This window comes from Strix aluco, chromosome 18 (genome assembly GCF_031877795.1).
Source record: "Strix aluco isolate bStrAlu1 chromosome 18, bStrAlu1.hap1, whole genome shotgun sequence".
Lineage (NCBI taxonomy): Eukaryota > Metazoa > Chordata > Aves > Strigiformes > Strigidae > Strix > Strix aluco.
In genome coordinates this window covers 2,076,964-2,103,915 of record NC_133948.1, presented here as the reverse complement: position 1 = coordinate 2,103,915, position 26,952 = coordinate 2,076,964, and the positions used below count along the sequence as shown (strand labels likewise).

General features: G+C 46.5%; 3 protein-coding genes across 5 annotated transcripts; 2 read left to right on the top strand and 1 right to left on the bottom strand.

Moving 5' to 3' along the window:
- The first annotated feature begins 328 nt into the window (after window positions 1–328).
- On the top strand, window positions 329–4,956 carry FICD (FIC domain protein adenylyltransferase). Of its 2 annotated transcripts, none has more exons than XM_074844391.1 (3): window positions 329–375; window positions 1,018–1,359; window positions 2,278–4,956. In XM_074844391.1, exons 2-3 carry the CDS (start codon window positions 1,068–1,070, stop codon window positions 3,351–3,353), a joined length of 1,368 nt encoding a protein of 455 aa, XP_074700492.1. In that variant the 5' UTR covers window positions 329–375; window positions 1,018–1,067; the 3' UTR covers window positions 3,354–4,956. The 2 variants fall into 2 exon arrangements, with proteins under 2 accessions (XP_074700492.1, XP_074700493.1); XM_074844392.1 differs by having other exon boundaries at window positions 351–435.
- Window positions 4,957–5,378: 422 nt separating this feature from the next.
- SART3 (spliceosome associated factor 3, U4/U6 recycling protein) lies at window positions 5,379–23,830 on the bottom strand. Of its 2 annotated transcripts, none has more exons than XM_074844661.1 (19): window positions 23,353–23,830; window positions 22,293–22,419; window positions 21,132–21,236; window positions 19,532–19,716; window positions 18,418–18,523; window positions 17,552–17,676; window positions 16,917–17,072; window positions 15,622–15,760; window positions 15,091–15,198; window positions 14,613–14,690; window positions 14,348–14,406; window positions 13,097–13,206; window positions 12,723–12,835; window positions 12,238–12,314; window positions 11,685–11,853; window positions 10,492–10,943; window positions 9,661–9,813; window positions 7,823–8,010; window positions 5,379–6,794 (listed from the first exon to the last, which is right to left on the bottom strand). In XM_074844661.1, exons 1-19 carry the CDS (start codon window positions 23,527–23,529, stop codon window positions 6,614–6,616), a joined length of 2,808 nt encoding a protein of 935 aa, XP_074700762.1. In that variant the 5' UTR covers window positions 23,530–23,830; the 3' UTR covers window positions 5,379–6,613. The 2 variants fall into 2 exon arrangements, with proteins under 2 accessions (XP_074700762.1, XP_074700763.1); XM_074844662.1 differs by having other exon boundaries at window positions 10,492–10,940.
- Window positions 23,831–23,931: 101 nt separating this feature from the next.
- Window positions 23,932–26,323, top strand: ISCU (iron-sulfur cluster assembly enzyme). Its single transcript, XM_074844663.1, has 5 exons — window positions 23,932–24,162; window positions 24,249–24,362; window positions 24,622–24,732; window positions 25,322–25,400; window positions 25,766–26,323. The coding sequence occupies exons 1-5, from the start codon at window positions 24,079–24,081 to the stop codon at window positions 25,861–25,863; spliced, it is 486 nt and encodes a 161-aa protein (XP_074700764.1). The 5' UTR covers window positions 23,932–24,078; the 3' UTR covers window positions 25,864–26,323.
- Window positions 26,324–26,952: the final 629 nt, after the last annotated feature.

Below are 26,952 nucleotides of genomic sequence, written 5' to 3'. Positions count from 1 at the left end.
GGAGCTATGGCCGCCCGCTGTCCCCTCAGCCGCCGCCGTCGCGTAGCAACCGGGTGCGGATTCCCCGCCCTTAAATAGCAAGTGGACCCGCCCCCTTCTCCATGTTCCCTTCTCATTGGCCGCTCCTCCTATGATTGGCGTGAGCGCTCACCAGTTCTCACCCTCCACGAGCCTCTCCCGCGCCGGGGGTGTGGCGCTACCCGGAAGACGCTACAGGAAGGCGAGGGTAGGAAGGGGGCGGGACATAAGAGGAGGATCCGCTGTGAGCGCCAATGGAAAATGAGAAGAGGGGCGGCTCAGCCAATAGCAGAGCGCGGGATCCCAGAGGGCGGGGCTACTGTAGCCGGCAGCCGGCGGCTCTGGGAGGCGGCAAAGGTGATGGGGGAACGCTGAGGGGCCTGCGCCGAGGCGGATGCCGGCCTGAGGGAGACTGAGGTTGGCGGAGAGAGGGAGGGTGACTGCGGGGAGCACCGGGGGACCCGGACAGGGAGGGGCTAGGGGGACCAGGCTGAGGGGAAGGAGGCCTGGGGCGGGCACGGTGCTGGAGGAGGGGCGGCGGCTGAAGGGGAACTGGGGAGCGAACAGGGCGGGCTGGGGAGGGATTTCCACACCGGGAGGATGCGCAAGAGCCTGGAGCTTCGGGGGTCGCAGGCCTGGAGAAGGGCTGGGAGCTGGGGGAGGGAGGAGGTGGGTAGCAGTGCCATAGGGTTACGGGGCGGAGCTCCTTCATCCCCGCGGAGCCGGCTGGCAGAGCCCGGTGCCCGTGCTGAGCAGGGGCATCAGTATCTCCTCACAGTGCTGCCGCTGCAGTAACGTATAGCGGATCCCAAAAGGATTTGTTACACTGAATACCGCATGCGCCCTGCCCTGACGTGCTTAGAGGTGGCAGGGAAAGGCGGGTGCTTGGGGTAACCCCCGACAGCTGCGACGCAAACCCAGTCCCCTCAGCTGCCCCGTCTCCAGCCCGACGACAGCCCTGTGCCACGGAGCTCTGGCTAAAGCTGTTTCTCTTCCCAGGTGGGAGCGGTGGGGAAGGAGATGTTCCTCGTGTCTGCGCTGGAAGCAGGATGAATCTCGTGTCTATGGCGACAGATCCCGAGGTGAAATGGATAACTCTGTGGGTCCGCGTCAGGTGGGCGGCCGTGCTCGTGCTCCTCCTGGGCTCGCTGGTGATGCTGCTGCTCCCGCTGGCTGCTGTGGAAGACCAGTGCCACGCGGTGCTCAAAGGACTCTCCTTCCTGAAAAGTAAACTGGGCGCAGGCTCCTCGGGGGTCACCAGATACACGGGACAAACCACCGGGCTGAGCGTCACCTCCAACGGGCTGGAGCTGCTGGTGCTGAAAGGCAAAGCCCCCCCAGGTAAGAGTGTTCCTGGGCGGGTGCAGGGAAGCAGCTGAGTTGCTGTGTAATGTGGAGATCTGTGCCCCCCCACCTGATCTCCTGTACCCCATAATGAGCTCTTACTGCCCAACTGCAAATTAACATCAGCTGTAAATGACCCAGAGGTCAGACACGCCTGACCACATTCCCTTGCCCTGCGCTGCAGAAGGGCGATGCACTGGCCTCTCAGCGCTGCTCTGTCTCTCGGAAGTTTTTCCTCATGCTTTCAGTACTAGTAAGTTCTGTTAAGGTAACTGGAATACAGAGTGCTGTTTTAATACACAGTAACCTGGGATACACGGCCTTAATCCTGAAGTCCTGGCTGTCATAGCCCAGCCTTTCTGGCAACAGCAGGCTGTGGTCGTTGCCTTTATTGGCCAGGATGTTAATTTGGAAAACATGTGAAGGAATCAAAACAATTCCAGCCCTGTATCTTTGTTTCCATTAAAGCTGTTATTGCTGGGAAGATGTTTGATAGTTCAGTGACAAAAAAAAAACCACAGAAGTGCTGTTAGCAGTGCTTCTAGCAAGAGAACTGGCCCTTTTTGTCAAGAGAATGTATTTAAGACTCTGTGTCCTCCCACACAAAGCAGTCTGGTGGCCAAAGTGAGTTTTGCTGGGATGGCCACAGGCCTGTGGCCAGCTCGAGCCACGCTGCTCACAGCTCCTGCCTCACGGTGCTGCCTGCCAGGAACAGCTCCGCTGCCACGCACTCGGCCTGCAAACGTGGCGTAAGCCTCTGCGCTTGGAGCCTGGAAAGGCTGGAAAACAAGTTCTCTCTCCTAGTTCTTACAGAGTGGCTGTATTTAATTTTTATATCGGTAAAGAGTGACAGTTTCCAGAGGTTTTTGGTCAAATTCCCTACTCTGTTATCTATGTGTTATTGTTGCATTTCAGAAGTGAAGTTAGAAGCCAAAGCAGCTCTGAATCAAGCCCTCGAAATGAAGCGCCAAGGCAAGCGGGAGAAAGCCCACAAACTCTTTGTGTACGCCCTCAAAATGGACCCCGATTATGTGGATGCCCTGAATGAATTTGGTATCTTTTCCGAAGAGGAAAAAGACATTCTTCGAGCTGACTATTTGTACTCCAAAGCACTCACCATTTCTCCCTGCAATGAGAAGGCTTTGATCAATCGGGACCGGACGCTTCCTTTAGTTGAAGAGATAGATCAGAGGTATTTCAGTATTATTGACAGCAAGGTTAAAAAAGTGATGGCGATCCCCAAAGGCAATTCCGCCCTGCGCCGAGTGATGGAGGAGTCCTATTACCACCACATCTACCACACGGTTGCTATTGAAGGGAACACCCTGACGCTCTCAGAAATACGACACATCATCGAGACCAGATACGCCGTTCCTGGAAAAAGCTTAGTGGAGCAGAACGAGGTGATCGGCATGCACGCGGCTTTGAAATACGTCAACACCACGCTGGTGTCGCGGATAGGCTCCGTAACCATCGGGGACATCTTGGAGATACACCAGCGAGTGCTGGGCTACGCCGACCCCGTGGAGGCAGGGCGGTTCAGGACTACTCAGGTGTTTGTAGGACATCACATACCCCCCCATCCCCAGGATGTTGAGAAACAGATGCAGGAGTTTGTGCAGTGGATTAACTCGGAAGACGCCATGAGCTTGCACCCCGTGGAATTTGCTGCGTTAGCCCACTACAAATTGGTTTACATCCATCCGTTTGTAGACGGCAACGGGAGGACCTCGCGCCTGTTAATGAACCTCATCCTGATGCAGGCGGGCTACCCGCCCATCACAATCCGCAAGGAGCAACGGGCCGAGTACTACCACGTCTTGGAAGTAGCCAACGAGGGCGACGTGAGGCCTTTCATACGTTTTATTGCGAAGTGTACCGAGACGACTCTGGACATGCTGCTCATCGCCACCACGGAATATTCCGTGGGCTTACCTGAAGCAGATGGCAGCACCGCTGGGTGCAGGCAAACCATCCCTGTCAAGACTTGAGGGTTGTGGACGTTCAGAAGCCAGCAAACGTGCAGGAGAACAGAATGCCAAGCCGCTCAGTATTCCTGCTGGGAAATAACTCAACAGGAGGTGTCACTCTTCAGCATTTCATTTATTTAAAGTGTCTTACATTTGATTAAATTAATATAATTTATTTATATACATTATGCCAAGCTGAAATGTGAACTGTTGATGTTGACTGTGTGCTAGAACTTACTTGTGCTATTGGAAGAAGGTGGGGAGAGATGTCAGAGGTGTCCAACAAGCTGAAGTAGAATTAGATTTCTCCCTAAAATTAAGCTTTGAGAAGCTGCTTCAATCACAACCCTTCACCTAGTCGGTCAGCTGCAGGGTCTTACCTTGTCAAGGAGCTGCTAGGTAAGACAAAGTCTTAACTGAGTTGTTGCTTTTGTGTTACCTCTTCCCTGTTTAAAAAAAAAAAAAACACCCCAACAAAACCAAACCCTAGGACATGACTCGTGCAGTAGCAGCACTCTGCAGCTACTCTGACCCTTTCCTGTCAGTTATACGAGTTTGATGGTGCTGATCAGGAAGGAGGCCAGACTCCAGCTCAGCAAAGGCTTCTCTCCCCTACCATTTCTGTTTTCAGTTGCACTTTGCGTGTTTACTTTCAGCTGCCTTTCCTAGGTTGGGTTTTGTACCAGGGGGAAGTATTTGGTTTGAGATTACAGCTGATGTGACTAGAACAAGAGAAGAAATCCTGACTGATTTCACTGACCTGGGAGGTGCTTTTGCTGTGCTTCCGACAGGACTGCCTCATGCTCCCAGTCCTTGCCTCAGACCTCGGGCCTCGCCGGGGAACTGCAGCGCAGTTCAGGCTTTGAAAAAGGGTTAAATTCTGCAAAGCTGGGGGCAGGAAAGGTTATGATACATAACTGCAAAACAACCTTTATTGGCTGTGCCAATTTGGTAAGAATACGTATAGCAAGTTTGCTGTAAACTTAAGGTTCTTCAATTCACACAAGAGAACTTTTCACAATTAATTAGTAGGTCGTGTTATTACTGTGATAAACACATCAAGAATCACACGAGGCCTCTCTGCTGCAGCGGCAGCCAGTGCAGTAGCTGGAAGCTGCTGTGCAATTCTGAGAAGCACTTTATTTTTCCTTTTAAGGTAAAAAGCACCTGCAGCCTAACACAGAATAACAACTCCCTGTGCCCCTCTCTGCCAGGTGTGTGACAGCATAATTGATCCCAACCCCTCTAAATTCAGAAAGCTTTGAGTCAATCTAGTTTAGAGTGCTGTTAAGCTTAGATTGTTCCAGGCCAGTGTTAAGTTTCTTCCCTCCTAACTCTCTTCCCCGCGAGGTAGTTAGGACACATTTTATACAAGCGGGCAGTAGGACAAGACTGGGAGTTACCTGTATCCTACAGCACCACTCCATGCTTATGTACTGGTTACTGTTGCTGGGGAAAGTGAATAATAAATGAGGAAGGTTGTTCTGTCTTTACAAAGCGTGCTTATTGGTGTAGTGCAAGATGAGTATAAATAAAATCCGCACTTTAGAACTCTGGGAAAAAAAAAATGTTATTTTAGTAACAGATTAATAAACTATTTTAATATTAAAGTCTTTGTTTGGAATAGGCTGTTCTCAAAACACTTTTCTGTGCAGTAAATCAAGAAGCAGTCGCGGTTCAGGCTGTGGAGCAGCGAGCTAGAGGGTACCTGTCCCTGTGTACACCCGCCCCGCGGCCGGCTCTGAAGCGGCCAGTCCACCCCCAGCAGCCAAAGGGAAGCTGAGATCACCACAGCCAACCTCAGCATTCCCACCCTCAAGTCAAAAAGCTCCCTATTAAAGCGTAAATAGAATGTTTCTAAGCTGATTTTGAGCTACAACCCCCCTGTATCACCGGTACAATAGCTAGGCCAAGCATCCAGCCCAGAAGAGCCAAGAACCACCACCCGTCCCACGCTGCATCCCCACAGCTGCCGACATTACGTGGGTCAAAGCTACGAAGCAGAGTCGTCATTTTAAAGTAAAGCCAAGTCAAATCAGCACAATGTAAGCACTGAAAATAGTGTTTATTTGCAGCAGTGCTTGTGGTGTACAAGTGAACTCGGTACCGGGGTCCCCCCTCACATTCAGCCCCTGCCTGTGTTGACTTCCAGAGTTAGCAACACTTTTAGTCAGACGAGCAGTAATATTTCTGTCCAAGATCACGTACCAGATTATTGAAGTGGTTCCAGGATATTCGTACTAGATGGAATGAGCTACTTCAAGGTATGTAAGTGACACTGTATCGCAGTGCGCCTGAGAGGCGAGGTACAGTGTTACCCAGCTGCCAGAGGATAAGTGCAATTCCAACACCCACATTTAAACAAAAGCAACAGTATTTATAGAAAACCTTTGAGAACTTGAGTTTAATAAACCAAGAAACGTCAGCTTGCACTTCACATTTGTACAAAACCATACAGAAACCACCTGCAAAAGACGTATGAGCTAGCTAGCAAAAACAACCCAAAAAAAAAAAAAACCAACCCCAAAATGGTCCTCAGCAACAGCATGTACAGCTTTTATGGGAAACAAAAATTACCAGATCTAAGTATTACTTCATGACACTTAAAAATAATAATTTGAATGTCTTTTACAAATACACAATATAAAAAACAGGTCGACTCGAACAGAACATTAACTGAATACATATATATGTATATTTGTGTATATACATATACGCACATATGTATAGAAACTCTCCCAATACTAAAATAGGCCATTGTGGTGAAGTTACTAGCATCTGCCATTTAACTCTTAATGGAAGGAGATGAATGTCCCTGCGTGTGGGTGTCTGGGTGTAAAATGGGTTTGTTGTCAGAGAGAATGACTGCAATCACAATCCAAACTGACCAGTGGAGCTTGACACGAGACACTAGGAGTTATCACTAGGCTTTCACATTGCATCTCATTCGTTAATGAAAGAGAAATATTTGTAAAGTATTCATAAAACTTGATGCGGCATCCAACCTGTACAGGAAATATTTCCCCTCTCGTTACCCTCAATATGAGGAATCATATTAACGCCATTTTACCAGAACATAGCATAACTCTTTGCTCTTAGAAACAGAGGAAAAAAACCTGGATTTGTACCATCCTACACTGATCTCGATGAATGCAGTAGTCCAGAACAGTATTTACACGTGATTGTGACGGGCGTTCTCTCCTTGCTAGCATAAGGACACAACATGGCTTCCATAAAGGCATTTCACATTTTACCAGACCCGCTGATTGCAGATTTTTTGCTCACTTTTTCAGTAGCATCTTGGCAAAATCAGCATTGGACATCTTTTTAGGCTCCTCAGGGGGTTCGGATGAAGTTGCTGGTGAGTTCTGGACCATCCCATTCTCAGCCTTAGCCACAGGATTACTCTGGCGCTGTAACGCACGAGGCATCATTGAAAGCTGTGTCCTTCCCTTGCCTCGCCTGCAGAACAAAAAGCGACATTTAAAAATATCCCAGTGCTCTTTGAACATACTGTTTTCGCTTGGGGAAACAAAAAAGACTTTGTTCACTAAGAGGAACAGTCATTTAAATATTATTCCTGTCATTTGTTTCAGTAATAAGTAGCGCAAAGCTTTCAATGGGTGCCCTTTGAAACACTATACCTACGTCCTGGCAGAAAACAACTGCCCAACAGTCCCCAGAAATTGAAGCTCGGTGTTTATCTATGGGGCACGTACAATACGGCACCAGTGCAATGCTCAGCAGCAGGAGCACTCTAAAAGATGAGAGAGCAGCCTTAATGCTCACTGTGAGCAACGGCTGGTTCTCCAGAACGAGAGGACAGGGAAGTTATTAGCGCTCCGGTGCTGACAGCGGATCCAACGGGATGTCTGCAGCGATGGAGAGTATCAGGCACTGGACCGGCTTCTACTGATGAAGAAGAAAAATCTGCTTCTCCTCATCAATCCAGCAACACAATTTTTTACAGTTCAGCATTTTTTAAATGTTCTCTCATATTCTAGATCACAGAATCACAGAATCATTCAGGCTGGAAAAGCCCCTCGGGATCATCGAGTCCAACCCTCAGCCCGACTCTACAAAGTTCTCCCCTACCCCACATCCCCCAACAGCTCATCCAAACGACCCTTAAACACACCCAGGGATGGCGACTCCACCCCCTCCCTGGGCAGCCTATTCCACCCTCTGACCACTCTTTCTGGGAAACATTTTTTCCTAATGTCCAGTCTGAACCTCCCCTGTTGCAGTTTAAAGCCGTTCCCTCTTGTTCTGTCACTAATCACCTGTGAGAAGAGACCAGCACCAACCTCTCTACAACGTCCTTTCAGGGAGCTGTAGAGAGTGATGAGGTCTCCCCTCAGCCTTCTCCTCCTCACACTGAACAGTCCCAGCTCCTTCAATCGCTCCTCATGAGATTCCTACATTTCAGCCCATAAAGAAACCCAGCGTTTCCTTTTTAAGCATCACCAGTCTCTCTCACTAATACTCACGCTCCGTAAATCTGCCGTGGTACCGCAAACTGCGAGGCTCTGCCCGCCTCGGGCTTGTCCGGCAGCTTTCGCAGAGGGGGGTTACTGATCGCCACCTTGATGACATGTTCCTTAACCGTCAGGCCATCCATTTTCAGCACAGCCTGCGAGGCCTGAGCTTCGTTTTCATATTCCACATAGGCCAAGCCCTAAATAAGAAGGGGTAACCTACATTAGTTTTAGGGCTTCCTTCTCTGCGTGACAGCTTTTGTGAATAATTTGGCCAACTGCTAAGAAAATCATACAGAAATCAGACCTAAACATGGCTAAGTCCCAGTATTCTTTAGCTAACAAAATTCTTATCTACACAACTTGCAATTCTTGACTCTCATTCACGATGCCCTAATCTGTAGAAGAGGCATTAGAAAAAAAAAAAGAAAAAAAAAAGAAAACCAAGATCCCAGTAAAGTAAATATAATGAAGTACTGCATCAGTGGCAAGTCTTCACTTCTAAATGTATATTATACATATATCCAGGCTGAATCTGGAATTGGACAGATTTGCATTCATAGTGAAAAAATCAATCTACAGAGCTAGAATAGAAAGATCCACACAAACCCTCCTGTGACTCTTCACTAAGCTACAACTGGTAACTAAGGAATCAAGTCTGCTAACACAGGGTCGTTATTGCAGCCACTTTGGTTTCAAGAGCAGTAAAGCCCATTTTAAGCAGCTCCGACAGGACTGACAGGCAAAAAGAGACTGGTATTGCTGCCTCCAGAACAGTGACTGGTGACAAAAGCGTTCTGTGCAGGAAATGGATCTGTGTTGGCTTCATGCAGTAGCAGCTGCTAACCACCCTGGTAACCAGCTGCTAACTGCTGCTGATGCACCTTCAGTAGTGGGGTCTTATTTCCAGCAAGTGGACAAAAGGGCACCCCCAGCAATCTGCTGCGGAGGACTCCTCCAGCAGGTACACTAGTTGGGAGGCATCACCTCCCAGTTCTGTTATGGTTATTCTTCTAAGCGCCATTCAAACCCTTCAGCTGTATTTTTATTCAGTTTCACAGGAAACACATCAGATTTTATATAACATTCGAAGTACATTTATTTGTGGTTTAGACAGAATCAAACTAAGCTCAGGACAGGGCTTGCAAGACTTGGGGTACACACGAGAGCACTCCTCACAAGGTGCATGCAACAGGAACTGTACCCGAGATATTGCCAAGACCTAGAAAATACATTTTTAAAAAACACACGCACATCACCAGGATGGCACCTGTTAGAAGAGCCCGACATGCAGACATGGCTGAGGTGTCAGGTACAACTTTGGCAGAGCAGCAGCTGGTTTAGAGTCTCTTATTTAACAAGGAGTCATTTATTCCAGGATGGAAATAATGAGCCCTGTCACAGATAGGTGGCTCGTTTCTGACTGACAAATCTATTATTGCAGCAGGTGTTATGAACAATAACCTCAAGAAACTTAAGAAAGGGAGAAGGGGAATCAGTTATACCAGGTGAGCCCTATCGAGTCAGTGACTCGAAAAAACATATTCTCTGCAGCCTTACCAATGCCTATTTTTACTAGACTGAAAGTGCTGTAAACATCTTCCCCTCCATCCCATTTATATCGCACGCTCTTCTTGGGCAATTTAAGTATTCTGGGAAAATTCCTCCTACTTCTTATTTGTTGGCCCAAAGGCACACTGGGCTGTATAAATCCAAGCGTTTCTACGAGTTTTAATGCAAAGCCAGGTTGGCAACTTAAAATACAAAACTTACTTTTTGTATCCAAACTCCCATGATTTGCTTCTTTTTGAGGGATTTCTTAAAATCAAGAGTGCATTAAGGATGCCTACCTTGGGTTTTCCAGCTCGGTTGGTGACCAGCCGAATGTCTTTCACATTCCCATGTGCTTTACACACATCTTCCAGCTCCTCCTTAGTGCAGGAAAACGGCAAACCAGATATAAAGAGTTTATGTTTCTCCAGTGTAGTGCTATACCTGAACACCTGAAGGAATGAAAAGGCTGTTAGATGCCAAAGCAGTCAGAGACTCCAAGGATTTCAACCTATTACACCTCCAAAAGCTCGGAGTACTTCATAAATTTGTGTGATGCAAAAACACCTTCAGGTCATGAGTAGTATCTTGGAAGATATTTGCATATAAACATACAGGCATACACTAAGGACTTGCAAGTAATGCTTCCAAATGTTTGCGTCTCCTTCAGCTGAGCAAGACAACATTATCACTATCCAGACCATTAAGTTTTTCAGCACAGTAACTCTGTAATGCAGAAAACCACTGATTACACAACTGATCTCCAGTACAAACCAAGAACCAGTGGGTTGTGTCATAAATGCCCACAGATGAAGGGACTCAACCAAAAAAGTACTTTACAGATTGAGCTGCTCAAGAAGGAATGTGGGTACCTCACACCATTAACAAGCTGCTCAGATTAGCTTACTCAAGATTTGCAGAAATCTGCTCCTGTCAATCCTGGTTCATGGCAAAGTAATGTAAGATGCAAGAACTCCCAGAAAAGAGCTTTATTATGCTAAGACATACATTACCACTCCAAACTAACACGTGAAGTCATCAGATGCAAGCACTCTGGATGCAACACACCCTGCTAGCCTTCCTAGGCAGTCCCACTGTTCAACCTATTACTTGAAAGAATAGAAGTTTACCTTAAAGTCTGGATTCTTGTTCTTGTCAACACATGGAGAAACAAACATTGGTCTTCCCTCCACAACTTTACGATCCAAGCCAAGAGCTTGGAGAGCAGATTTTTCTTCCTTGAATTCTACGTAGCAGTAGCCCCGGAAAGTCCCCTTGTTGCTGAACACTGGACGGATTTCTGCTACCTCCCCACAGCTCTCAAAGAGCTCTTTCAGTTTCACTTCAGGATCTGCCATGTTGTAGGAAAGGTTGCTGACAAAAACGGTGACATTATCTTTACTGCTGTCATGTAAAACCTTGGGGATGTCTTTTCGACTGGTAGATGCCTTTTCCTTCTGGTTTGCTGGGCGATCTGGCTTTTCAGGTCCACTTCTTCCAAAGAGCCCCGTTTCTACCTCCATGTCTTCTTCAAGAAGTACACCATCACCATCTCCTTTGTGTCTCTTGCTGGGCTGCTCTGCTGATTGATGACATGGAAAGCGTTACTAACCATTTCATTCACCATTGAAATTAAGCTGTCTTCCATCACTAGAGCGTCTGGAAATGGCATGTGAAACCCCAGTGACAATGATAGGTCTTAAAGACCCAAAATAAAAACCTCCCTCAGGTTTTTAATAATGATTACTTGACCAAGGCAGGAAGAATTTAGATGAAAGCAACAGGAATATTTTTTCCTTTTTTCTGTCAGTTACAACTACTGATTCATGTTCTCTCTGTCTAATAAGATTTTTTTTATTTTTTTTTTTTTAAAGTAAAACCAAAAAATCTAAAAGCTCCCAAAACTCCCAGAGGCAGCAATCTATTAAAATCTTCTGTTACCACCTTCCAAGAGACTGCTACAATACTGGATTACCCAATTTAGACACACGCCTCAGCATCATTCGATGAGTCAGGAAAATGACTTTTTTTTAAAAAAGCAAAGATGACAAAAAACCTAAATCACAGTATTTCTCTGAAATAAGAAAAGCCTAAAAAACCTCTAGAAGTTCTTATAAACATATACTTCTGTTTGTCAAAAACCATTTAGTCTTGCTTTCATTTCATGACCACAGTGAAGACCTCCTAGAAGAGAGAGACCCTGAAAACACAGCACCTTTGGGGACACCAGTGATGGCACATCCTCACCTGCCTCTAACAGAAGGGAGACAACTGATAACCCTGTTACCAGAGGTCTGAAGTTTCTTTTTTTTTTTTTTTTTACCTTCTTCTTCTTGTCCCCATTCACCCTCATCATCATCATCTGCTTTGCGCTTGTCTCCAATCCTGGGTTTTTTAGCCTTTTTGGAAGCTTTCTTTTCTGCCCGAGCCTGCTTTCGTTGTTCAGCTTTCTCCTCCTCCTGCTTTGCCAGAGCAGCTTCTTTCTCAGCAGCCTACAAATATACAAGATTTTTTTTCTAATGACTGCAGATTGCAGAACATTTTTTAGAGTACTGCAGCTGGAGGGTTTTCTCCTAAGCTACATTAAACACAGCGCTAATGGCATCATCATTTAAAGCACATCTCAATTGTTTGCTCTTACAGCTTTCCTGGAGCGCACGGTATCCTTGTATCCATCCAAGGGTCAAAAGGTGAAAGACAGAAAGCATCAGAAGGGGTTAACCATAGTTTTAAACTAAAATCAACAGTTCTGAGGCCTTAAGACAGTTCAGGCTTATCTACAGGAACCCACATTAGAAACCTGACATTCAGACAAGCATGATGTTAATATGGGTATTTCCTATAAACTGCTTAGGTAGTTCACAGAAAGTTCTGACCTTTGCTCTTTGTTCATTAACTCGAGCTAATCTGTTTTCTGTTTTTTGAACAGCTGCATCCCAGTCTTCCAATGTTCCTAAAGGATAAAAAAAAGCCTTGTGTTTAGCTTTCCCATAATTTGAAAATACAATTCTGCAAAAATAAAGAGTTGGTGTGTTCATGGAACTTGCTCTTAATATTAACCATTCCACATGAAAATTCTAGATGTGAGTAGGCTTCAAAGAGAAAGAAAACAAAAACCAAGCAGAGCAGAAACCTCTCATTTATCATACAACACTCCAAAAAGGCATGGAAAAACCCAGTAATTTCAGCAGGCTCCAAGTCAGGCCAGAAAAGAAGAATAAAAAAAGAGCTGCTTGTGTATACTACAGTGGCGAAAAGAAAATAAGCCTTCACCAGAACACAAAACACTAGATCAAAATTCACTCCGTATCGTTGTACACAAACTAGGCTGGGTAAAACGAGACGATGTGCAGTTAGTTACCTTCTATTCTCTCCAGGGTGAGCAGCACCTCGCAGACGTGCTCTGGGTAGTCACTTGTGCATTGCACAGCTCGGTGCAAGGCCTTCCTGCAGTGCTGAGTGTCACCGTGAGCTCTGCAGCAGGGAAACCACAGCTGTAAGGAGCCAACCCTCCAGCACAGGTAACTACATTCCATGCAAAGGTTTTCCCTCCTTCCCCAGCGAACTGGCACTACACATTGTTGCTGTAATACTGCTGAAATATACCGCAGAGCTGCTGTAAGAACCTCCAAAGCATATTATAAACCCAGATGAAGTATACCCATCTAAGTCCTGTCTCACACAGATGAGGAAACTACAAAATTAATTAACTCTTCCAACCAGCCAAGCGCTTACCTCTCTAGGTTATAATACTCCAGCCACATGTTAGCATATTTGGCATTCCCTTTAGTCATAATGTTGTCCCAGAGTTCTCTGGCTTTCTGCATGTTGTTACATAAGCGGGCCTGAAACAGAGCATCCAAAGCACTCCATGTAATTTAGGATTATTTGTTCAACACCATTTTCCCCCCCACAACAAGAACACAGCACAGATCATGCACATAAACCCAGGAAGATACATCTGCTCCTTAGACTGATCAAAGTGAACACCTAATGCAATCCTACGACTGAATAATACTTCCCTGCTCACCTCTTACAGCAATCTTGGTTCCTGGCTCCCACATGCGTTTCATTTTGGTCATTATAAAAAAATCAGATAGTTGTTTCTGAATTTTTCCTTTTGTCATTATTCATGAATGTACCTAATGCAGCACTTAAACTGAGAACTGGTTTTGTGGTTTAAGAGAAGTGCTTCATTTCTGTCGCTGCCCTGAGCTCTTCAACTGGGGGAGCAGGCGAAGAGGGGAAATGGATTAAGACACCCAAGTGGGATTCACCCGACCTCACCGCAGAAGCACAGGGGAACACCAGACACCTGATTTATTAGAACTGCTTTAGCATAAGCCGAATCACACCTAGAAGTGCCTGCTTTCTCCCTCCACTAAGTGGACAGAAAGTGAAAGTAATGAATTCAGATTCAGGCCCACACTGTTCAGGATTACAATGCCTGAGACTTTGGCAAGCCACTCCGTGCATTATACCCAGAGAAATTCCAGCACAAAAGTAACGACTTATCCTGATTCGTATGAGCCTGTGGCAAAGGAGGGAAAAGAAAACATCCCCTTGCAGGCAGCGACTGCACCAGCACACTGATACCTGTACTAGTTTGAAACTAATTAGTGTATGCAGCACTAAATTAGACAGGACTCAAGGCAGTTTGCAGACTTAGTGTTCGGTTCCAAGGCGCTGCAGCCTGCTAACCAAGCTGCTCACACATCTCTGTGCCACACTGCAGACACAGCAGTATAAACGTGCCACCAGTCCTGACAGCTTCCTCAGAGAACGCTGTTCCTTCCCTGGGATGGCGTGCTTCAAGCACTGTGTGCTGCCCAGTCCAGACACAGGAGTGGCAGAAGAAAGATTTCCTCACTGACGTTACCCAGACAAAACACCAGAGTACAGGAGGATTGCATTCTGTGCCTGGAACGTTAAAACGACTGATTTCCTCTAATCTAGCAATTTAATTGCAGCCGGTAGAAACATCACCTCAACTCTTGCCCAGTTCTGCATGATGGTGCAGGACGGATCTCCACTCTCACTGAATCCTGGGAATAAAAATAAGTAGTTTATGAATGGCTCTTGGAAATAAAGTGTTTATTAAACAAGTTCTACATTGTAGATGAAATGTTTATCTCTGGCTTTCCTAAAATGTTTGAGACACTTGAATACAAGTTAAACACTGTGTGAAGAACTGGTCTTCTAAAAATTATTTTGAACAAGAGAAAACAACATATTGGATGATTTAACTTACGCTCTTCTACTTCTTGTTTCAAATACTCCACAGCACGTGCAAATGCAGACCGCAGCTCTTCTAGTTCTTTACTAGAGTCTTTAGGAAAAAAAAGAAAGAATTGCCTTAAAATAATAATTTAATTTTCATCTCTCATCCACTAAAGCCTCTTCCCTAACACCCACAATGGCTTTACTGGGGGGGCAGGGAGAGCCAAAATTTATTACTTCAGTAAAACTCACTACATGCAGAGTAAAAAAACATCAAGTACCTAAACTACAAGGCAGAGCATTTTCACAACAGCACAATCTATTCTGTCAGCAAGGAGCTACTTTAAACCAACTAAGTTCATATATTTTATGGGCACTAATTGGCCAGAAAGTAATTTTTGTGAAAGATATGAACCTACTGTTAAAATTTTAAAAAAAGTAATACCACTGTTTCAGCGAGGTACATAGAAAACAGTTTAAATATTTATTCACACATATATTATACATACCTTGTGTAAAATCCACCCTTCTTCTCAGGTAATCAAGATATGCCTGCCAGATTTCTACATAGTCCGTTGCCTGAATAAAACCCGCATTCAGAGCTTTTTCAAACATTTCTGAAAGAAAATGGGGAAGACACCCCCCACAAACATATTTACTTTTCAGATAATGACAAAATTAGCAAGCTACAGTGTACAGCACAAAAAAGTATATAGGCCTTACATTTCTAGGAAGACAGGAAAAATAGAAGAAATCCTACATACAGTAAATTGGTTTAGGAATTGAATTTAAAAGTCAGTTTAATTCAGTAATGTTCATGCAAAGTTGTTCATTGCTTTGCTCGGAATTGAAGCTGCTCAACAAAAGCAGCTTTGCCCTGGAAGCACGCTACTGGACATTTCATCAGCTTTAAGACTGTTGCAGCAGGATAAAAACAAATCCTAGAGCATCCTACAAGTCACTGTTTGTCACACATTATCCAGAGAGCAGAAAGCAGTTCTGTACTGTAAAGAAGCTTTGCCAAAAAGGTCTTTCTTTACCAGAAATAATGCCGTGATCAACTCTATGCCTCTCCATCGCCAAAAGATACCTAATCCACAGCCCAACCGTCCAGGGACAGTTCCTAACAGCACGGTCATGAGCAGACAAGACCAATTCTTTCACTTTCAGCTGCCGGTCCTGAAATATCATACAACAAAGTTGTAAATTCCTGTTAGGCAGAGAGACCATCCGAGACAAATACCAGCTTATAGAAAGCCAACACCTTAAAAACAATGCTTTTACTTTATATTTGAAAAGAGATATAATAAGACAAGATGGGTATTTTAAATTCTACACTCCTAAAAACCCAGTGAACATCTTCAAAACAAAAAGGATGTGCTCAGGAGCAACACAAACGAAAACTCCATGCCATATTCAGTCTGCAAAACCCAACTGTCTGCCTCTAACCAAGTCAGTTAGGTATTTTCTGCTGATGAGATGAATATAATAAAGGCACCAAGCAAATTCCCAACTGTTCTTAGTATGTTAAGAAGAGAGGAGGAAAAGATGCAAGGAATTGCACGCATAGCCTACTCAGGCAGGCGCTGTTCCACCCACAACCTGCTGTCTCAGGCTGGTAAGATAAAGAGACAACGGAGCAACTCAGCCTAGATAAGCTCCCCTGTAGCGAGCCACACAGACCTCTTAATAGATCGACCTTCCGTCCACGTGAAAAGCCCTGTCTCTCAAGTTCAATATGACTTTCAAACTGCACTAACTCGCCCACATGTAAATACAGGCTGAACATCTGCGTTTGCTTCAGCTCGTTGGTAAGTTAGTGTTTTGTTCTCCACTGTAGAACATTCAAGAGAGCACTGGCAGCCCTCAAACAAGCACTTTCATTAATCTACCAGTGCCTCCTGAAGGACAGGCAGGCTCCCCAGTGATTCAGACAGCACTGAACTGCTGTCCCTACAAAAGCTAGAAGGAAAAAGGAGGGACATCCCCGGAAGCAATGCCCCTGGATGACCAGCTACCAGAGACAATGCTTACAGTACAGCTGGTTACACCTACACAACTCTCTGCCAGATAGCACAAGCCTCGATGCCCACACCCCGGTTAATTCAGCAGCGAAAACACACAGCTAGAGGAAAAAGTGAGTAAATGCTCCCTTGATCAATAAACACACCCCTGAACACAGCAAGAAAGCAAAGGCGAGGTGAAAATCGGTTTCTGAAGAATTTAAAGGCTATGGGACAGGACTGAGGTAGAACTTACTGGTCATTTATCAGCCACTAACAATAAAAACACCCAAGGAAATCAAACTGCAAACATCTGGGGTTTTTTTCCTTACCAAATACTGATTGTAGCGTGCCCAAAGATCTGGCACAAGGCAGTTCTCAGCCAAAGCCCTCTCATAGATCAACTGAATCCGAGCTGGATCACCTGCTTTCATTTCAAAATCAATGTAAGCTTGATATTCTGCTAGCTTTGGTGTTTCAGCACCCAGCTATAAAACAAACAGGGATACAAAAAATTAAAACCTTCTAAACAAAGCACGACTTCAACAGTTCAGTTGTTATTCAGAGTAGGTCTCATGCACAGTTTCAGACAAGAGCTTATCCTTTAAATATCAAGAGGTTTTGATTTTCACATATCTCTGAATACCACCCTGGTTCCGAAGCCATTCAGATCCCTACTTTTTATTCCTCTTAGCCCACATACTTGTCAATGCTAGAAGAAACAGCCACAGTACTCATGGGCACCTCAGGGTGGCCTGATGCAGTCAGTAGATTCAATAATTTCCAGTATAACCAGTTGTGAGGCTTCTTGTCTCACATTGCTCACAGCTGGAAGAGTCACCTAGCAATACTCAGCTGCTTTACCTCTGTGACTAGAAAAATAATACAATCTGGGGGGGGGGGAAAAATTACCACCCCAAAGCAACTAACTCTTAGTTTTAAAGGAAGGTCTAAGTAACAGCATTACCAGTGCCTCTTCATATGGTTTACACTTCTCCAACTGCTGTAGAGCCTTTTTGTAATTCTTTAGTATTGTTTCTGGAATCGGATCTTCTGACCACTCCTCGTATTCAGCATATGAAGCCTCCATATCTATTAAAACAGACATGAAAGCCCATCAGTGACACACTCATTCAACTAAACAAACAGAATTCAACCTCAATTTGATTCTAACACATTTGTATTTCTGTTTGCATTTTTGTATCTTAACTGCCACACTACCACATGCTTATAGGGTTCAGACACTTCATTTTATACAATGCTCTACAACACAAACTTGGGGCCAGTTATATTAAAGCTACTGATTTTGATTTAGAAAACCAAAGTGGCAAGATTTTCCCTACAGCTTTAAAGAAGAGAGACCAAGCCAAAATTCTTTCGCTATGCAAATGAAGAAGTCCAAGTACTGTGCTTAACTTTCTCCTATAAGCAAAGCAGCAAGAAAAGGGACTGAAGGAGTTTAAAGCATGAACCAGATATACCAGGATTCGAACAATCCAGCTGTCAGTGTGTTCTTAGGTAGTGATCCTCACAGCTGAATTCCTACTTCCTAATGGTCATGTTTGTGCTCATCACTTGTACTTTAAATAGCCTCAAATTATGTACTGAAGAAACAGATAAACCAAGTTTCAACGAACAAGAAGATTTCTGAACAAAAGGGATCTGTGCATCATTCAAGAGGCCCTAAAGACAGGCAAACGTCATTGATTAAGGAATACGCAAGTACTACAGCTGCAGTTTGTGTGGCCCTACCGAAAGAATAATCATGACTAATGCCCGGATCACTGGAACACAGCTTATCCACGCCATCTCCCCAAGTGCACCGGCTCTTACCTAACAGCGGGATCCCCAGCTGGCGCCTGAACAGCGTGTGGATCTTCTCAAGCTGGCTGCAGAGCATCTGCTGCTGCTCAGGAGATGGAACGCTGCCAGGAGCTGGCTACAAACAAAAGGATTGAAATTTAATCAGTTCCCTCAGGCCTGAGCTGATGAACACGATGGGGTATTGTTTATGAGTTGGAGGATCTGGGCTCCAAATGACTACATGATCCTTGAAGAACAGACACAGCCAACTTGCATTTCAGGTCACCGCTGTGAAAGCTAAAACTTGGAAATTGCTAGACTCAGAAGCTGGATGAATGTGAAAATCATTCTTCACTGAAAGCTGACACATGTATAAGGAAATGATAACCTGAACAAAAAGTAAGCAGCATGTGACCATGCCATTTCACAAAGCCAGAGGGCTGCCAAATAGTTTTTCAGTAAATCCCTGGTGTGTGCACAGATGGTTTAAAACTTTCACCTTTCTTTCTGTTTGTGAATGAAAGGGTGTTCTCCCACTACTCCTTCGTTAGAGCATTTCATAGAATGGGGTTGGAACGGACCTTTAAAGATCATCTAGTTTCACCTCCACCTACTGTGGGCAGGGACATCTTTTAACTTCCATCTCTTATGTAGGAAGCTACAAAAAATAAGAAGAAATATTCACATTCGGGCCATCTTGTAAAGGTATTGTTTGCAGATGTCAGGCTGTATGTTCCAGGGATAACACACTATCATCCAAAAGTCACAAAAAGTGTGAAATAATGAATGAGTTAAACGCTGAAGTAGAAAACAGTCTAGAAATGTAAACATGATTGACTATGTGCAAAAATACTCACTGGCAAGAACATCGTTAAATAATGAAGCTACTCCATTTAAAGCTATTTTTGTCAGTTCAAGCTAAGGCAGCAGAATGAAACTTTGCTTCTGGATACGAGATTTTATGATTTTATTTAAACACAAATCTGTTTACTTTATCAACTAACACAGAACATTTTTCCCAGACCAAAGGGGTCAGTTTCTACAGCTGAAAAGAAACAACTGTGTGACATTACAGCCTCTTTTCTCAGAGGAGGCTGATGAGGGGGCAGCACAAGATGACTTTGGAAACTAAACCACAATTTACCTGCGCTGTTTCCAGGATGGCATTCTCAAACTCACGGTAGGCTTCCCATAAAGCTGTTCCTTTTGTCACGTGCAGTCCGACCGCAGTTAACGCTCTCTCAAATATTGAGCGAACTTTCTCAATTCCTCCTTCCTGACCAATGCCACCAATTGAATACTGGGCATATTCCAACCAAATTTCAGGACCTAAACAAGATTATGAGAAACAGATGACCCAATCCCCTCAAAAATAAAGGCAGGCATCTCTCTACTTCCCAAACACCTCATTTGCTGCATATAAATAGACCAACACGTGACATTTTTCTTTACCATCCAACGTAGTAAAGAAAAGTTAAAATATTTTATTCTATGCTCTTGCTTCAGCACCAGCAGCTACAGTTTTCTTCTGAAAGTAGTCGCTCTTGTGGTTGTTACTGACACTGCCCGACTCCTGTCAAGCCACCTCTGGCACACAAGCTACATCAGAGATGCATCAAGACCCCCCCCAACAGCATCTTCACTTTTCTTGAGCCCCTGTGCAGAGCTGGGACCACAAAGCTGTTGCACTCCTACATAACTCAGATTAAAGTAGGTCCTTCTTCTCTTTCCAGACTCCTATACTTGCCTGTTAAGCAACTGCTGAAGCAGCATAACCACGAGGTGAGGAGGAGGTGCTAGAACAGCGTTAGCTGCCCGGCACCTCTCCCACCAACACCAGTCTCTGAGCAAATTAGGCTCAGGGACCCCCAGTAGAGCCTGTCCAACCAACGGATGGTAGATTGCACATCTCAGGCTCCAGAAGTCCTTCCCAAAGCCCAAGTGCAATCCATCCAGCAGATCTAGGATACATCCTCTCAGTTCATCTCTCCGTTCCTTCTTCCTGAAGGATCACCAACACCCTTGGCCAGCTGTGTCGGTGCTGTAGGGACATTTTGTCTACAGCTTCTGCAAGGGATTTGCCTCCATGTCACCCAGCCCTCTCTGCTGCCGCAGGCTTCACATTTTCAGCACCTTACCACAACACCCAAGGAGCACGCAGTTACTCAGGGATTTAAGCTAAAAGTTTTAAGCTACAGCTGCAGACAGCTCCTGACAAACGGAGAGACAAGACACCCCGTACTTCTCTCACTTTTAACGAGGACGATCAGAGCCTGGTGCTGCAGCACGGCGAGGGTTACCTACTTCACAGGGTTTCAAGAATGCCGTCTCCCAGACGGCAGTTACAAGCTGTTCTGAAAGAGCTGTCACACAGTGGAAGTGGCAGCAAAGACAGTACTAACCAACACAGAAGATGGGACTAGAAATGAGCCTTTTAAAAGCTTCCACTTTCCTCAAAGAAAGAGCTAAAGAACCCATGCTTTTAGAGGTTAGAGAAGTGCCAAATATGCACTTAAAACTTTTTACAACATTCGCTTAGAAGATCTTAAAGACTGCAGTGGCACTTAAAGCATTGCCTCTGAATGGCCTTAACTCCAAAGCTTCAGAAAAACTGAGGATCACTTCACACTAATTTTTTTGATCCAACTTCTGCATTATAACAGAAGGAAGAAACTTTCCTAGAAAAAGCCAGCCATAATCTGAATTCAACACAATACATTTTATAGAACGTGTTAACAACTTACAGATGTAATCTTTCACAGCTCTCTCAAACAGCTCATAAACCTTCTCTCGCTCAGAGCTTTCAGAAGCCATTTTTATCTCATCCTTCAACCAGTCCAGCCAAATTTCTGAAAGGAAGAAGTTTAGAATACATCACACCAACGTTCAGAAAGTTAAATCCATTTGTTGAATTTTTTATGTGAGTTTTTAGTAACAGACTTAAAAATGGGGAGAGGGCCAAGGGGGAGAAGAGAGCAATTTTAGCCTCCACAACTACTCACAATTAATTTTAAAGAAAAGTTTGGTAGAGACCTTTGCAAATTGGTACTCAACAAGCACCCTTTTATTTAAAAAGAGCAGAAGTTGCAAGCAGCAATGTATCAGTACCTTGGGCAGAGGATCAGTCTGTACCAGTAACCAAAGATGCAGCCAGAGGTACACCTTGCCTCACACTTTTACAAGAAATAGTAAATGGCTTTAGAGACTGCAAGTTTCCACACTTATAGAAGGAAACCTTCCCTTGCCAAGGCTAAAAGCACACTGGCAGAGCAGCCTCTGCAGTATTTACACTGCCTCTATGTTACGAGTAAAGAAACACCCACTTCAAGGGCTACCTACAACTTCCACCAACATATTTTTTTCTTTTTTTTTTTTTTTTTGCTGCTTGACTGTGAAATTTAACTTTTGGCAGGAGTCTGTCTCTGAGTCACATTCACTAGGTGACTGCAGCCATTTCAGCGCTGCCATCCCACAACTGTACGTTACCAGCCCCACAGCAAAGGCAGCACAAGCAAACATACGCCTGTCCCTGGGCTACAGCGGGGCACATCCTGGCAGCGACTCACCCAGCTGACAGACAAACAGATAGACCAGAGACTGGAGTAGGAGGGCACACACAAACACCCCCTACTGCAGCAGCCTCTGGCAGAGGCCAGGGCAGTCGCAAGGACTCAAATTCCTGCAATGGGGTTGTTACCTCGCATTTGCCAGAGGCCAAGCTCAATGCTGGCCATTAACACCTGCAGCATTCAGTTTAAAAAGTCCCAAATCTGTTCTTTCAGGTTTTCCTGGACTGGAACAATGTTGTTGAAGCCTGGCATTACTTCACTGCTGAATCAATGGTATGTTACATGGATGATGCTTAAGCTGTATCAGCTGCAACATGATGAGAAGATGCTCTGTACCTTCAGTAAGTGGAAAGAGTTCACTCATCTTCTGACGAGCTCTTCTAAGCTTTACCAGCTCTCCCTCCTGGCGGAGCAGCTTTATCAGATCCAAGTGACAGTTATAGTCAAAAGCATTGATGGAAAGCTTTAAAAAAAAAAAAATTTTTTTTTTAAAAGCACTGTTGAGTGATGGACATGAAGAAAGCAGAAAACATTTAGCAGAACAGATCATCTTACTCTCTTCTGGGGCATACAAAAGTCATCATGTGTTCACATACCCAAGACAACACCTACCTTCCTGCACAGAGTTGCACCAAACTTCACTATTGTCTGCAATACACTTTCAGGTCACAAGCAGACACTTACAAAAAACACTTCCAAGTTTTTAACAGAGATTTAAATTTAAGCTTAGAGCTTAGCTTATGACTGTAAGCTCTAAAGGTTACTGCTCAGCAGTGCAAATGCCAGCACCAGAAGTACAGCAGCTATCAGCTGCAGAAACTGACCACAGAGCGCAAAATAAATAGAACCTTCTTCAACAGAGCCAAATGCAGTTTAATTTCTTCAAAGAAAATTAAAAAAACCCCAGCCAGCTAGCAAACTTTTTTTTTGACGAATACAAACTGTGCACTAGGGCTCTCCTCTCCAATTTCCCTCTCAAAAAAACCCCAAAACGCTTTTCACTTCAGACTCCAAACGTTAACGTCGTGACAGTTTCCAGCATCAAACTACACGAGCAGCCATAGATTTTTTTCCCATTACCACCGCAGTTGCTCCAGCAGGCAGTCACAAAAAGGAAAACCCCACGAAGGCCGGGTCTCGCCCCACTCCGAAGTCTCCTGGAGGGGAGGCCTCAGTTCTCCGGAACGAGCCTTCCCCAGAACCCCGGGACCGCTCCCGCGGGGCGCCCGGGGCTGACGCGTCTCTCATAGCAACGCGGGCGGGCCACCAGCGCAGGGCCCGGCCCAGCCCGGCCTCCAACCCCGCTTCCCCTGGCCTAAGGGCCTGGACTGGGTGGAGGCCGCGGCGCTGCCCCATCGCCCCCTCCCCACGCCGCGCCGGCCCAGCCGGGCCCCACCTGCTCCTCCAGCCGCTGGATCTCGGCCTCATTCTCCTTCTCCTCATCTTCACCGTCGCCAGACGAGTCCGAGTCGCCCTCATCCTCTGAATCGCCCCCCGACTCAGGGTCACCCTCCGGCAGCCGCTTCTCCTCCTCCGCCGCCACCGCAGCCGCCTCGGCTCCCGCCGCCGCCATCTTATGCAGCTCCCTTCGCAGCGAGCCGCGCTCCGCCGGCCGTCGGGGCTGTCCTCGCCGCGCCTGTCCCACCGCCGCGCACTGTCGCCGGGCGACCGCTGCGAGAAGAGGGGCGAGCCGCCGCCCGGTATACCCTGCGCTCGTCTCCGCACCGGAGCCGCGCTTCGGTGAGTGCCGCCGGGCGCGGACCCTTTGTCTTCTCGGCTCAGGCGCCGGCTGCCCTGCGGCCACCTCAGGGCCTGGCCGTCTGGGGGCCTCCGAGGAGGTCCGCGGCGTGCGCAGTACCACCCGCCCGCCATATTGAGTGTGGCCGCCGCGGCCCGCACACGCGCCGAGTGTCGCGATAGGCGCGGTGTCGCGATTGGAAACAGCGTTTATTGATCGTTTTAGCGGCAGCGCGGAGCCCTTCCCGCGGGCGGCCCCCAGCGCGCGGGGTGAAACGTGGGCGCCAGGCGTGAGGCAGCGCGGGGGCGTGGCCGGGGCGCGCGGCCGCCCCGTGTCGGGCGCTCCAAGGGCCGCGCGAGGCCGCGCGCCCCCGCCAGGCTCAAGATGGCGGCGCTGAGGGCGGCGGGGGCGGCGCTGCTGCGGCCCTGCTGCGGGGAGGCGGCGGCCAGGCTGGGCTACCACAAGAAGGTGAGGGGCGAGGGGCTGCGGGGAGCCGCTGTGGGGGGAAGAGGGGGAGCCAGGCGGTGGCCGTTGGTGATGCGGTGCCCTCGCAGGTGGTGGATCACTACGAGAACCCACGCAATGTCGGCTCTCTCGACCGGAACGCCAAGAACGTGGGCACCGGCCTGGTGGGTGCCCCGGCCTGCGGTGACGTCATGAAGCTGCAGGTGACTTTGGGGACCCGCTGGCAGCGAGGGAGGGGGTGGCCTGGGGCTGCTGCTAGGCCTAAATCTGCCCCCTTCCCCTCAGCGGTGCTGCGCGGCCTTCCCTCCTCACACCCCTTTGCCCTGAGCTGTCCCCTGGGGCCCGGGTAGGCCCTGTCCCTCTCCCCGGGGTGCGGTGGGAGCCAGGGCCCTGCCTAAAATGTGGCTCTGGGCAACTGGCGGAGCTGAGCCGGCTGCTGAGGTGCCACCAATGCTCTGGCAGGTGGAAGTGGACGAGAACGGGAAGATCGTCGATGCCCGTTTCAAAACCTTTGGCTGCGGATCAGCGATAGCGTCAAGTTCGCTGGCAACGGAGTGGGTCAAAGGGAAAACGGTAAGGATCCCTGCCAGAGCTGGAGGTGACACCATGGAGAGCCTCCAGGTTTTCAACCTGCCTGTGTTTTTTGTGGAGGAAACGGCTCCCTAGCAGTCCCAGTACGGACTTTGTGCAGTGTGGTACAGTAGCTTAGAAAGCAGCAACTGTCAACCCTGTTAGTGGCCTGATGGCAATAGTTGCCTTTTTCAGGAATCTCCGTTAATCTGCAGGGAACTACGCTGCGTCTTATGCAGAAAGAAAAATGTGCTAATCTCAGGTTTTGAAAGAAAGTTTAGTTACAGAGTGTCTAGATTATACTCTTTTTCTATGAGAAAAGAAGTGCATTTTTATGTTATGATAAAAGGTAAGCACGGAATGATCCCTCCAGCAGCACTCAGTCTCTAACACTGGTGTGCTTTGGTTTGTTCCCGCCCCTGCTCGGTCTGAGACATTCCTTCATTCTGGCATCCTTCACTGCCCTGGCACTTGAGATGTTCTTCCGTGTGGATTCTGTTGGCTCTGGAGCACTAAAGCTCTCTTAACAAACTCCTTTGTAACCCGTGTCGTACCTCGCGTGACCGGTGACCGCACACTAACTGCGTTTCAGGTTGACGAAGCGTTGCAAATCAAGAACACAGATATCGCTAAAGAACTCTGCCTTCCCCCAGTCAAACTGCACTGCTCAAGTAAGTAAAGGTCCAAACACTGAAAGTACAAACACAAACTTGTATTTGAGAGGGAGGCATCTGGGAATAGCGCAGATGCTTCTGAACGTTGCTTTCCAAATAAAGTTTCTGCACAAGGAACATTAAGGTTGGCCCACAAGGGAAACTTGCTAATGTTCAGATTTGGGGGTTATTTTAAGAATTTTCAGATCTTTTGGACTCTGTAGCTCAGCAGACTGATAATAAGTGTTCAGATTCTGACAGTCTGTGTCTAAGATGCCGACAGGCGCTGCCTGCAGTGGTCACTGCCGGCTGCTCTTGCTTTTACGGCATCTTTTGTTCTAAGTGCCTCTTCGTTGTCCTTGAAATACTCGTTTTGTTTGTAGTGCTGGCTGAAGATGCAATCAAGGCCGCCTTGGCTGATTACAAGTTGAAGCAGGATCCAAACAAAGAAGAGCCCGAGAAGAAAGCAAACAACGCCTGAACTGGCTGTAAAGCTTGTTCTCATTCCAGTTAAATTTGCAGTGCAATTATTCTAGCTGTTAGTAGGATCCTGTGCACTACTAAATGAAGCTGTAAGATACGCACAACTTACGCACAACGTGTCACTGTTCGTTTGTGTACAGCCACTCCTGTAGTGCTTACACGACTGGGACGTGGGTGTCTCAGCAGCCTGCGTCCTGTCACGACTGCGTTTGAAATATTAGAGTGAAGAAGACTGCTCAGCTGCAGAGAACATGGTGGCTTCTCTCAGGAGGGAAAATCCTGCTGTTCTGGTACTGGAAGGGCTGCACTTTTTTTGGAAGATGTATAGTTTTGCCTAATCTTTTACAGAATTTAGCGGGAAACGTTGCCTTGGTCTTAACGTTTATGTAAGAGCTGCGGATCACTCTGTGTATCGATGCTGTATACAAACATGGGGCAGCGCCTCTGCCTGCAAACTACAGCTGTGTCGGAGTTTTGTTTCACAATCTGTGTGCGAGTTCCTCCTCCCCGGGCTGCTGGGATGCTTCAGCGGGCGCTGGAGGGCACTGGCACTGCGCTGCTGGGCCACTGGCAAGTAGCAGCTGGGTGCTGGTTGCCACCGCTCCAGGAAGCGCAGACCCAGCGCTGGCAGGGCTTGTTTTTCACATCCTGTCACCGCTTAACGCTTGCTGGGGTTTTTTTGAAGCTCCTGTTAGAGGAACAATCTTAATTTTAGAGTGTCTTCTGCAAGAATTTAACCTTTGGATTGGCTGAGTCCTCTGTTAAAAGAGAGTAAATGCCCCCTCGGGTTGGAACCTGGGAGGGGAATAGCATAGCTGGGGTGTGGAGTGGAATTTAAAAATTCATTTTTTTTTAATTTGAAAATTAAATGTTTTGGGGTGATCTGGCATGGCTTACCCTCTGTGCTCCAGGCCACTGCGCTCTCCTGTGCCTTCTGGTGGTTGTTCTATTCCAGGGGGGTATTTCCATAGATTTCCAAAACAAATGAAAAACACATTTAAAAACTTTTAAGATTTTTAAACCACTCAAGAAACCTTAGTTGCCTTTTTTCATACCTAGGGTGTTTTATAAACATTAAAAACCGCCT